The sequence below is a fragment of the Salvia splendens genome, chromosome 18, assembly GCF_004379255.2.
Source record: "Salvia splendens isolate huo1 chromosome 18, SspV2, whole genome shotgun sequence".
NCBI lineage: Eukaryota > Viridiplantae > Streptophyta > Magnoliopsida > Lamiales > Lamiaceae > Salvia > Salvia splendens.
In genome coordinates this window covers 6,779,303-6,791,130 of record NC_056049.1, presented here as the reverse complement: position 1 = coordinate 6,791,130, position 11,828 = coordinate 6,779,303, and the positions used below count along the sequence as shown (strand labels likewise).

Sequence of the window (11,828 nt, the reverse complement as noted above, 5' to 3'; positions counted from 1 at the left end):
TTTTTCTTTTTCTTGTTCTTGTTTTTTTTTTTTTTTTTTTTTTTTTTTCTTAGAACTTCATTCTTTTCACCTTCTATCAAGTCTAGAAATGTCTACTCTTTACAACTCACCACCCACACTCAAACTCAAACCACAAAGCTCAACTTGTATTTAGCACCCAAATAGTAGCAAGGTCTATCGATGAGGCTAAAATTAGGCTTATTTCAGTGGCTAAGTGTTTGGCTAAGTGTTTACACAAAGAATAAGAAATTAAGCTCAAGGTGGCTTCTAGGGGATCATTTGATGGACTAGGCATGTGATCATTTGGCCATGGAGTTCATCCTAGTGCCTTATCCTCCCAAATCGTTAACACAAACGAACGCAAGCACTTCACTCGATAAAGCAAATCAATCCAACATAATTTCCACAAGTCATGCGATTTTCATACTCTCCTCAACTCAAGAAATCGGATGTTATCACGACATGCTTTTTCACAAAGATCCATGCACCCATTCTATTCATCCTAGGCTTCAAAGTTCAAGTAAAATTAAGCAAGATTTCCCAACCAGAAAGCCGAAGATAAAGCATGCACCCGTCAACTACATAGATTCAAAACATCTTTATCACGCAAAACACCCAAAAAACATACAACACAAATCATTCATAACCCCCCCCAAACTTGAATGCATCATTGTCCTCAATGCATGCAAAGAAGACAAATAAAGTAAAGGGAAAGGAAACTCCCCCAAACTTGGCATGACGTCCATAGTGCATTCGGGTGGGAGGGTGGGTGTAAAAATCCTTTGCAGGTGTGCTTCCTCCTAAGCTCCAATCCTAACTCCCAGTTGCTCCTAAAAAAAAAAACAAAAACTACAAAAAGAACACTCAATTCAAAATAAATGTTGGAGGAAAGAATTGAGCAAACAAAACCTCCAACATATGAAACCAAAAGATAAAAGAAAGAAAAAAACTTGGGTTGCCTCCCAATCAGCGCCTTTGTTTATAGTCGTTGGCTCGACCTTCTTCATCTTTGGTCTACACTTTCGGATTCTCTAGTGTGACCACCTCTTCTGTCTCCGTGCCACTTTCAACTCCAACATAGGCCTTCAAGCGTTGGCCATTCACCTTCCAAATGCTACCATTCTTCTGATCCCGAACATCCACAGCACCATAGGGGTATACCTTGTGCACCACATAGGGACCCCACCATCTTGACTTGAGCTTGCCCGGAAACAGTCTAAGCCGAGAGTTGTACAAAAGGACCAGTTGTCCCTCATGGAATTGACGAGGCTTAATGGCTGCATCATGTACCCTCTTAGCACGCTCTTTGTAGAGATCAACGCTCTCATATGCATGAAGCCTAAACTCATCCATCTCATTCATATCGCACATCCTCTTCTCGGCTGCAGCATCATAATCCAAATTAAGCTTTTGCAAAGCCCAAAAAGCTTTATGCTCAAGCTCTACCGGCAAATGGCAAGCCTTCCCAAATACCAATTTGTATGGTGAAGTTCCAATCGGGGTCTTATACGCCGTTCGATAGGCCCACAAAGCATCATCTAGCTTTTGAGCCCAATCCTTCCGAGACGGCCTTACAACTTTCTCAAGCACCCGCTTTATCTCACGATTGGAGACTTCAACTTGACCACTTGTTTGGGGATGATAAGGGGTAGCAACCTTGTGTTGGACACCATACTTTCCTAGGAGGTTTTCAAACAATTTGTTGCAAAAATGAGTTCCTCCATCACTGATAATGGCTCGTGGTGTCCCAAAGCGGTTAAAGATGTGATTCTTGATAAATTTCAACACCACTTTGGCATCATTGGTTGCCGAGGCCACTGCCTCTACCCACTTAGATACGTAGTCGACAGCAACGAGAATGTATTGCTGCCCATTAGACTTGGGAAACGGTCCCATGAAGTCTATTCCCCAAACATCGAAAAGTTCTACCTCGTGAATATTATTCATCGGCATTTCATTCCTCCACGAGATATTGCCGGCTCTTTGGCAACTGTCACATCGTTCTACATAGGCTTTTGCATCCTTGAAGATCGATGGCCAAAAGAATCCGGACTGAAGCACTTTAAAAGCAGTTCGTCGTGCTCCAAAGTGGCCGCCATACAACGAATCATGGCATGCAGACAAAATCTGAAGGTGCTCATGCTCTCCAACGCACCTTCGAATCACTCCATCACTACAAATCCGGAAGAGAAACGGATCTTCCCAAACATATGTGCGGGTGTCACTCAAAAACTTCTTCTTTTGGTTAGATGACAACCCTTCTGGTATAATGCCCGTGACAAGGTAGTTTGCCAAATTGGCAAACCACGGCACATATGTTTCCCGAGCCTCCACTTGCAACACTTGCTCGTCGGGAAATTTCTCATTTATCCTTTTCTTTCTTTCATCTTCCGTCTCTTCCAATCCCTCTAATCTAGACAGATGATCGGCTACCAAATTCTCGGTCCCCTTTTTGTCTTTGATTTCCACATCAAACTCTTGTAGTAAAAGGATCCACCTCACCAACCGAGGCTTTGCATCTTTCTTGTTCATCAAGTACTTGATAGCCGAATGATCCGTAAACACTACCACCTTCGTGCCAAGTAAGTAAGCACGAAACTTCTCAAAAGCATACACTACTGCTAGCATTTCCTTCTCTGTCGTGGTGTAATTCAGTTGAGCTTCGTTGAGTACTTTGCTAGCATAGTAGACAGCGTGTAGAACCTTGTCTCTCCTTTGGCCTAGAACGGCCCCCACAGCATAGTCCGAAGCATCACACATCAGCTCAAACGGCTTTGACCAGTCGGGTGTGATAATAATAGGAGCTTCGACTAGCTTTTTCTTCAGCAATTCAAATGCCTCAAGGCATTTCCCATCAAAGACGAACTTGGCATCCTTTTCAAGCAAGTTGCAAAGTGGCTTTGCAATCTTTGAAAAATCCTTTATAAAACGTCGGTAGAATCCCGCGTGTCCAAGGAAACTACGGATGCCCTTCACATTCGTCGGGGGAGGTAACTTTGAGATCACATCAATCTTCGCCTTATCCATCTCCAACCCCAACTCTGACACCTTGTGTCCCAACACTATGCCTTCCTTGACCATGAACTGACACTTTTCCCAATTGAGCACGAGATTTGATTCTTCACATCTTTGTAGGACCCGTCTCAAGTTTTCTAAGCAAAAGTCAAATGAGGATCCAAAGACGGAGAAATCATCCATGAAGATCTCCATGATGTCTTCATTCATATCAGAAAAAATTGCCATCATGCAACGTTGGAATGTAGCCGGTGCATTACACAAACCAAAAGGCATCCGGCGGAAGGCATAAGTTCCAATAGGACATGTGAATGTCGTCTTTTCTTGATCTTCCGGGGCAATTGCAATCTGATTGTACCCCGAATATCCATCAAGAAAGCAATAATGGGAATAACCCGCAATCCTATCGAGCAACTGATCCAGAAATGGCAACGGGAAGTGATCTTTTCTCGTCGCCGTATTCAACTTTCTATAATCCATGCAAACTCTCCATGAGTTCACCAATCGAGTTGCCAAAACCTCATTCTTCTCATTGACGGTCACGGTTATTCCCCCTTTCTTTGGTACACATTGTACCGGGCTAACCCACTCACTATCGGAAATGGGATAGATCATCCCATATTTCAGCAATTTCTTCACTTCTTTTTCAACCACTTCCTGCATAAGTGGGTTCAACCTCCTTTGTCTCTCTCTTACCGGCTTAGCTCCATCTTCCATCAAGATTTTATGCATGCATATTGCGGGGCTAATTCCTTTGATGTCGGCAATGGACCAACCTAGAGCTTTCTTGTGTGACTTCAGTAGCTCTATCAACTTCAATTCCTCTTCATCATTCAACATCGCCGATATCACAACCGGTAAAGATTCATCCTCACCAAGGAATGCGTATTTCAGATTTGTCGGGAGTGGCTTCAATTCTAGCTTTGGTGGTACTTCAATTGAGGGCTGCACATCCGCCACGAAAGTATCCACCACACATTCATTCTCTAGACTTGGTCGATCAATTTGAGCATCCTCACTTTCATCAAAATCAAAATCAACTTTAATTGTCGAACCAAAGTCTCTTTCCAAGCTCCCCTTATCATAAACGCTTCCTTCTATACTTGCCGAGCAACGCATCTTGTCAAAGATACACTTGTCGAGGACATCAACTCTAAAGCACGCTTTTGCATCACTAGGATGCTTCATCGCTTTCTCCACATTAATGGTCACTTGCTCACCATTAATTCTAAACGTGACAGAGTTGTCTTTAGCTCCTAACAACACATCTCCCGTGGCAAGAAACGGTCTACCAAACAGAATAGGTACCTCTTTGTCCTCGGGCATATCCAATACTATGAAATCAACGGGGATGACGAACTTGTCTACCTTGACCAAGACATCCTCTACTATTCCAGTGGGCTTCACAATGGAATGATCAGCCAGTTGTAGAGCAATGTCGATGGGCTCCATTCTGTTCTCCAGTCCAATGGCACGTGCTGTTTTCAATGCCATCAGTGAGATCCCCGATCCTTGATCCAATAGACATTTGGTAAAAATTGTGTTGCCTATCTCACAAGGAATCACACAACTTCCCGGATCCCTCTTCTTCATGGGCATCATTCCCGAAATCAATTGTGAGCAATTCATGCTCAATGCCACTATTCCCTCGTCTTGAAGTTTCTCCTTGTTTGCCATCATGTCCTTAAAGAACTTGGAGAACTTGGGGAAATTAGTGAAGAGGTCCACCAACGATACATCCACATTCACTTTTCGAATCACGTTCATCATCCACTCGAAGCTTTTCTCCTTTGGAGCTCTGTTCTTCCTCTTCGGTGGATATGGTGGAGGAGGAATGTGATCAGGGAAGTTGAACTTGCTTTTCGGGTCTAATGCCGGACTTGTCATCAGCTGTCCATTTGATCCCATCTCTACTTTCTGCTTTCCCTTCTTTTCTGCCAAAAACTTCTCACTTAACTCGGCTTCTACACCATTTTCCTTGCTGCCGGATGCAGCCTGTTCTTGACCATGTTGGGCACCCTGCACCAACGCGGGACTTCCCTTACATGCCTCGTCCGCCCCTGCGTGCGAGGAATGCAAGCCTAACATCTCATCCGCCCCTGCGTGTGAGATGCCGGAAGTACCTTGGCCGTCCATTGATGGTGTTGAATCCAACTCACGACCACTTCTCAAGACCACTGCCTTACACTGTTCATTGCCTCTCGGATTAGGTACGGTATTGCTCGGGATGGTGTTAGGAATCCTCGTGTGTGATGCCGTGGCAAGCTGCCCTATCTGCGTCTCAAGATTCCTCATTGTCGCATCCATCTGCCCAAACTTTTCCACCGTCCTTTCCTTGAAATTTTCGTTCTCCTTTTGACTCTTAGTCATGAAAGAGAGAATCTGCCCCAACTGATCCTCGACGGTTGGCTTCTTCTCATAACCCGGCGGTTGAGTGTTGTTCCTCCATTGATTTCCCGAGTTGTTGCTAGGACCAGCCTGATTCCATCCCGTTTGTTGAGGTCTCCAATTTTGCTGATTGTTGTATTGGTTGCCTTGATTGAACCCTTGGCGATTGTTGCCAATATAGTTCACATCTTCCACAGGTGGTCCTTGAAGACTTGGGCACTGATCAGTATGATGCCCGCCTTGGCACAACCCACATCTCATCACCGTCACAGCTTGGGGTTGAGGAGTCAGTTGAAGAGATTTAACTGCCTTTGTCATCGACGACATTTGAGTGCTAATGTCCGCCAGTTGAGCTTCAATTGCAGATACTCTCTCTGCATCCTTTGTAGCACCGAATGTGTCTCCTCCTTTCTCCGCTGCTCTCCTTGGGTTGTGCCAGTTCCGTTGATTGTTAGCCAACCTTTGGAATAAGGCTCTCACCTCCTCATGCGTTAAGTCATCCAGGTTTCCATTAGAGCCTGCAGTAACTAGTCCCGTGCCTTCATTATTGAGTCCCTTGTAGAATTTCAAAAGGTCATGCCCCGGAGCTAGTCCGTGACTTGGGCATTTCCTTATCAATTCCGTGAATCTCTTCCATGCTTCCGCGAAGGACTCGTCATACTTTTGTCGGAAAGAGGTGATCTCCTCTCTCAACTTCTCAATCTTCATAGGAGAATTGTATTCCAAGAGGAACAACGTCTTCAACTCTTGGAACGTTGCTATGTTGTAGCCCGGGATAGAGTCATACCAAGCTCTTGCTTTCTCCCTCAGAGAAAATGGGAATAAGACCCTCTTGATTAGATTGTGTTCCACATTCGGGGGTCTGTGAGAGTTCGTCAACTCGTAGAAGGCATTGAGGTGGCTCACCGGGTCCTCATCATCCCGTCCATGGAAAAGATTCCCCCCATTCACCAAACTAATATAGTGAGGTGGAATGTTGATGTTGTTGTTCGCATAAGCAAACTCTCCGGGGTACTCAATTCCCGATCTCAGTGTATCGCCAAACCTCACAACAGGTGGTGGTATCTCATTGTTATCTGCCATCTCACTTTCTGATTCTGAATCTCTTTCTGTACTCGGCTCGCTGAACAAGTTGCCTCTAATTGGACTCGGATAGTCCGGGAAGATTTCAGTAGGCGATCCTCTAACTCTTCTTCTTTGATAACAGAGCAACCCAAACGGTGGTGTACCCTGTGATCGCGTGTGCATTCACTTTTTTTATTTTTATTTTTATTTTTACCTACACAACAGAAAATACACCAAGCACAAGCATAAAATATTTCCTAATTACCGAAAGCGAGACCTCTCGACAACTTCGGGGTAAGTCCTATAAAACGTGTGTGCTAGTGTGCAAACAAAACTACCTAAAACTAAACTAAGAGTTAGCTAAAAATTACCTAAAAGAATACACTCTTTCGTCTTCAAGTCCGGACGTGGTAGATGGCTATCACACCGTAGAACACGAACAATGTACCTATAAAACTCAAAAAGAAAAATCAAACAAAATAAAAACAAACAAACTATAAGCTAAATAATCGATTGCCTTCCCCGGCAACGGCGCCAAAACTTGATGTGGATAATACTGGTTTGTAAAACAGATCAATTTCGCACGCAAGTTCAATTTAATTACCCAAATATTATCACTAACTGCGAGAATACAGCTTCGTGTGTAGTATTTTAGGTGTCGATCCACAGGGAAGGGAATGATTATTAAAACTTAACACTAAACAAAGCATAAAAAGGTTCGATTTTTGGTTTTGATGATTAATGACACTAAGTTAACAAACTAACTACGCAAGGATTTTAAACACGAGAAAAACAGGTCACTCCAAGTTGCTCCTTAGACTCGAATCATTCTACACATTTATCACACACAAATTTGGGATTAACTTATCAACCTAATCGCTTGCACTGAACATGTTTGCGACGTATAATTCACAGTCAGCTGAACACTTGTTCCATGAATTAATTTTCGAAGGCATTCAACTCCTGCGGAAGCGCGGGAATCTAACATCAACTACTATACGAGCTTACCTAATCCACTATCAAATTATCCTCTGAACAATTTTAATTTGATAGCATAACAATTGATTAATCCATCCATGTCTATGTTAAAGAGACAATAAACAAGGATTAGATATCTATCACAACAGATGCCTCTAAAGTAATAGAATTACGCATTAAACACAATCAATGATATCAAACGTGAGTTCAAAAGTGTAGAAGCATTCTAACGAGTCTAATTCACAACTTGGAGCAACAAATGAGCCTAGCCTTGATACATGATAAATTCAATGATTAAAACCGTAGAAGGCATGCTCTTTCGGAGTAGAATTGGATGGCGGAGTCGGATCGTCGGAGTGTCGGGTAGATTTTCCTCCTTCTCTTCTCTTCTTCCTTCTTCTCCCTTCTGTCTTCCCCCCCTTTTCTTGTAAAATCCGTCCTTTCTCTTTTTATTTCCCCAGCAAAACTGCCGAGAAAACTGCTGAAATACAGTTGAACCACCAAACGCCCGACCGGGCGAAATTAGAAGGGATAATCGCCCGACCGGGCGAAAGGCTTCTGGAGGTATCGTGGGGAAACGCCCGACCGGGCGTTTTGTGTCGTCAATAATCGCCCGACCGGGCGAACTTTCTGGAATCCTCATGCGTAACGCCCGACCGGGCGTTTTAGAAGCTCAGAATCGCCCGACCGGGCGAACTCTCTGGAATCTCAGCTATGCATTTCCGACGAACTTCCAGCTTCTAACACCCGAAACTACACTCAAAGCACGACTTGGTGAGTTATAATTAACATAGAAATGTTTAGTCTACGGGGGAAAAGTATAGGAAAAATGCTTCGCATCACCTCCTGCTTTTGCGCAAAGAAAACTCAAGTTTTCTTATCACCAATTGGGCAGCTGATCGTCTTCAGAAAAACAGGTCACCGTGGGTATTTGTCATCGGCCAAGTAGTACCCCATGTGGTATTGGTGTCTGTTGGCAATGAACTCGATGGCCGGACCGTTGCCGTTGCATTGCTCGGTGAAGAGGGTGGATGAGTTGAGGACGTTGATGTCGTTGTTCGACCCGGCTACACCAAAGTAAGCATGCCAGATCCAGAGCCGATAGTCTGCGACGGCTTCGAGGATCATCGTCGGGTGGCTGCCCTTGTATCCACTAGTAAATTGGCCTCTCCACGCCGCCGAACAATTCTTCCACTCCCAGTGCATACAATCGATGCTCCCTAGCATCCCAGGAAAGTCGTGCTCCGTATCGTGCATTCTCATTAGGCCCTGGCAATCTACAGTCGTCAGCTTTTGCAAATATGCGTCGTTGTAGGCCTCGACAACTCCCCTACAAAATCTCTTCAGGCACTCACGGCCTGTTGTATCCCCGACGTGGAGTGCAACTGTGCACTTTTGCAACGGCATAAGTCCGGGTGTGCCGATGCCATCTTCCCGATACTAGAAGTATTCATTGCCTGACTGCAACGTCTGGACAATGCTGAGAAAAAGGTAACGAGGTTTTCTAAACCGACGGCAGAAAACAGTCGGGCCCCACCGTGGTTGCTCGGCAAAATAGTCTGCAAATAGACGTTCGTGAGCTGGGACGTGATCGCGTCGGACAGACTTCCGACGTCGAATAGGCCTGGGGATCTGCTCCGCCGCCGCCTCCTCGCGTTGAATTATGACTAAGCATTCCGCCATTGCGTCGTGCACGGCTGCATTTAAAGCTCTAGTCAAGGTCGAACTACCGTCCTCCGAGGAACTCCGGTCGTCGTCCTGGTTCATTTTGGCTTGTGAGATTTGGAGAGATGAGAGAACCGATGCGAGAAATGTTCGTATGAAAAATGGAATGACAATTGAGGTTTAAATAGACAACTTTCTAATTAAAAATAAAAATAAAAACGCGTTGCATCGTCCTCGCCTCCCACAGTGGGAGGACGATGACGCGGACGATGCCCTATCGTCCGCGGACTAAGCGTCGGGGGCGGACGACGCATCGTCCGTCGTCCACGGAGCCACAGTGGCGGACGATAGCGCGCTCGATGCATCGGGCGCGCTATCATCCGCCCCATTGTGGATCGCCTCAATGCCAATTTTATTAGTTGTGGTATGAAGTGGGGCAGTGCATAAGATTAATAGCAATATAAACACATGACTGTCCAAACCCTCCTATTGACTTTTATAGCGCACAAACATTGAAATATCGTACCATTTCCGAAAGAGTATTAATTCTTTGCCGAAAATTGGCCACCAAAACTTGACCTTTTAACTACTACACCTTCTACCTATCTATTGAGTTCATTATATTCATCCGTAATTCATACTGCTAACCTTTTTTTAAGTCCATTCGTCAATATTTATTGCATTTATTTTAAATACTTTTGATAATATACTTTATCTAACTTATTTTTACTTACATTTTATTATTACAAAATTAATAAATAAAAGTACACATTTTATTAACTTTTTCAATCCATTTTTTATAACATTTTTTAAAACTTGTGTCAAATAAACTGTGACAATTAATGCGGACCGAAGGAGGGTCATTCTCTCAGTAATTTCTTGTCCTGTAGTTTTATGAGTACTAATATTCCCCTACATCAATGTAGTACACTTAAATATTATTCTTGGAAAATACACTAAAAATAATACTACTATCAAAGGTACTAGTATATCTTAATTCTAACACGTAGCTATTTTCCTCTTTATTTTCTAAAGCATAGCTTCATAAGTTTGGTCAGACAAGTTTTGGTTCAAATATAATCAACTCAACTGTAACAAAGTATGAAGATTAGGTAAAAGGGTGAGATATAAAAACTACTCACAGAAGAATCAATTCAAAGAGGTTTTTAATGAAAGGAATAACAAAAAAATCAGGGTAGATGCAGTGATGCGGTAGGGAGATGAATGAATTGTTACCGATTGAGCAAGTTGATGGAACTGAGGTATTATTAACACAGTGGCAAACAAACGAGCTCGATCCATCAGAGCCGCAAGCTCCATCGGAATCTAAGCACCTCTGGCAGTTCTGGTTATCCGCTGACCACTGGATGGAGAATCCACCTTGAATAGATGTTCGCAATAGTTGGGCCGATGAATCGGGTGATAGATTTGATTCCAAGCTCGTGGCTGCAGATTGATTTACCCAAACAGTAACTTCAGAGCCGGTGCATGTGAAACTACTTATCAGTACAGGTGTTGTGAAGAAGAAAGCCGCTCTGCCACTGCAGTCAAACAGATTGGGCAGTCGGGCTTGTGACGGAAGGACAGTGCAGCCATAGAGCAGAGAGATATTCTGATCATTAGAGGGCTCATCCAAACTAAAAAGGGTGGTATCTAATGTTGTGTTAAGGGGTTGCTGAGTCTGACCACAAGGGTCGTTCCATAGGTCGTCTCGCGCCACCCTGAGAGTGCGCGTCAGGTTGTTGATTTCAAGGACGCGGTAGAGTAGTGATGAGATGTTTATGAGGGGAATATTGTCTCTGCAGATTATCTCATATCCCTCAGCGCCGCACGACACAGGCCGGTCTGCGCCGTAGAATGGATAGGGTATATCCACTCCACATCGGAATGGCTGCCTGCAGGTTTCGAACTGACTCACGACGCAGCTTGGGATTCCGAACAGCACAACGAGGATTAGGGGGAGAAATCCTCCTTTCATTTTTGAAGAATATGATGTTGATCAATCAACTGGTCTTAAGCATTACATTATACATATGTATGACATTGACTAAGTATGCCATTTTAATATGAGTCGATTTTTCCAATAACTGGAAGCTTCTGCTGGACTGCGTAGGAGGACTTCAGTTTGATGCCAATGCATTAATAGTATTGAATGGTAAGTTAGATAGGATGGAGAATGCACTGTAAATCTGGCCTCAACAGTAATTTTAGGACTGATGATCAATAAAAGTTTGAATATACACGGATTAGATTAGTCAATACTATTAGTATGAGAAAAATGAATTAACACCTATTTTGGTGATGAGGAGAACAAGTCCCTTCTAATGTTGCTGGTGTGTGGCCATGTCATCACAATGCTGGAAGGAAGCAATGAGCTGGTTCAGCTTCAAGGATGCAGCCAGCCCGTGACCGTTGTAAACTAGCTGTTGAGTCTGTTTCTGTTAGCTAGTTTGTGATACTGTTACATTGAGCTGAGATATAAGGCTCTCAGTTGGTTAGCAGTAGATGACTATCAACCACAGATCTCACCTTCAGAGTAGTTTGAGCGTTTTCGTTTGTAGCAACTGCACACCTCTGTTCTTCCACAAGCAACCGAGTGGAGTGAATCAATTAAACATCTCATCCTTTTCGTGGATGTAGATCGAAAGACTGAACCATGTAAATTCTGTGTGCATTTTCTTTCTTGTTCGTTCCTGTGTTTGTAGCTTGTTCATCGC

The 11,828-nt window shown here is 43.8% G+C and overlaps 2 protein-coding genes and 1 non-coding gene across 3 annotated transcripts; 1 reads left to right on the top strand and 2 right to left on the bottom strand.

The window, feature by feature from the left end:
* Positions 1 to 922: 922 nt before the first annotated feature.
* Positions 923 to 6,845, bottom strand: LOC121776432. The gene has a single exon (XM_042173608.1). The coding sequence runs from the start codon at positions 6,649 to 6,651 to the stop codon at positions 1,015 to 1,017; it is 5,637 nt and encodes a 1,878-aa protein (XP_042029542.1). The 5' UTR covers positions 6,652 to 6,845; the 3' UTR covers positions 923 to 1,014.
* Positions 5,993 to 6,099, top strand: LOC121778024. The gene has a single exon (XR_006045596.1). It is a non-coding gene; the product is annotated as a small nucleolar RNA R71 (small nucleolar RNA).
* A 1,796-nt stretch (positions 6,846 to 8,641) lies between the features above and the next one.
* Positions 8,642 to 11,757, bottom strand: LOC121776434 (LEAF RUST 10 DISEASE-RESISTANCE LOCUS RECEPTOR-LIKE PROTEIN KINASE-like 2.4). Its single transcript, XM_042173609.1, has 2 exons — positions 10,348 to 11,757; positions 8,642 to 9,204 (listed from the first exon to the last, which is right to left on the bottom strand). The coding sequence occupies exons 1-2, from the start codon at positions 11,087 to 11,089 to the stop codon at positions 9,173 to 9,175; spliced, it is 774 nt and encodes a 257-aa protein (XP_042029543.1). The 5' UTR covers positions 11,090 to 11,757; the 3' UTR covers positions 8,642 to 9,172.
* Between the last annotated feature and the right edge of the window lie 71 nt (positions 11,758 to 11,828).

Bases quoted from the DNA above. Each gene is read 5' to 3' on its own strand.
- LOC121776434 (XM_042173609.1), bottom strand. From the start codon at position 11,089: ATGAAAGGAGGATTTCTCCCCCTAATCCTCGTTGTGCTGTTCGGAATC. The intron at 9,205-10,347 runs GTAACAATTCAT...AAAATGAACCAG, and splicing joins TCCATCAACTTGCTCAATCG to GACGACGACCGGAGTTCCTC.
- LOC121776432 (XM_042173608.1), bottom strand. From the start codon at position 6,651: ATGCACACGCGATCACAGGGTACACCACCGTTTGGGTTGCTCTGTTAT.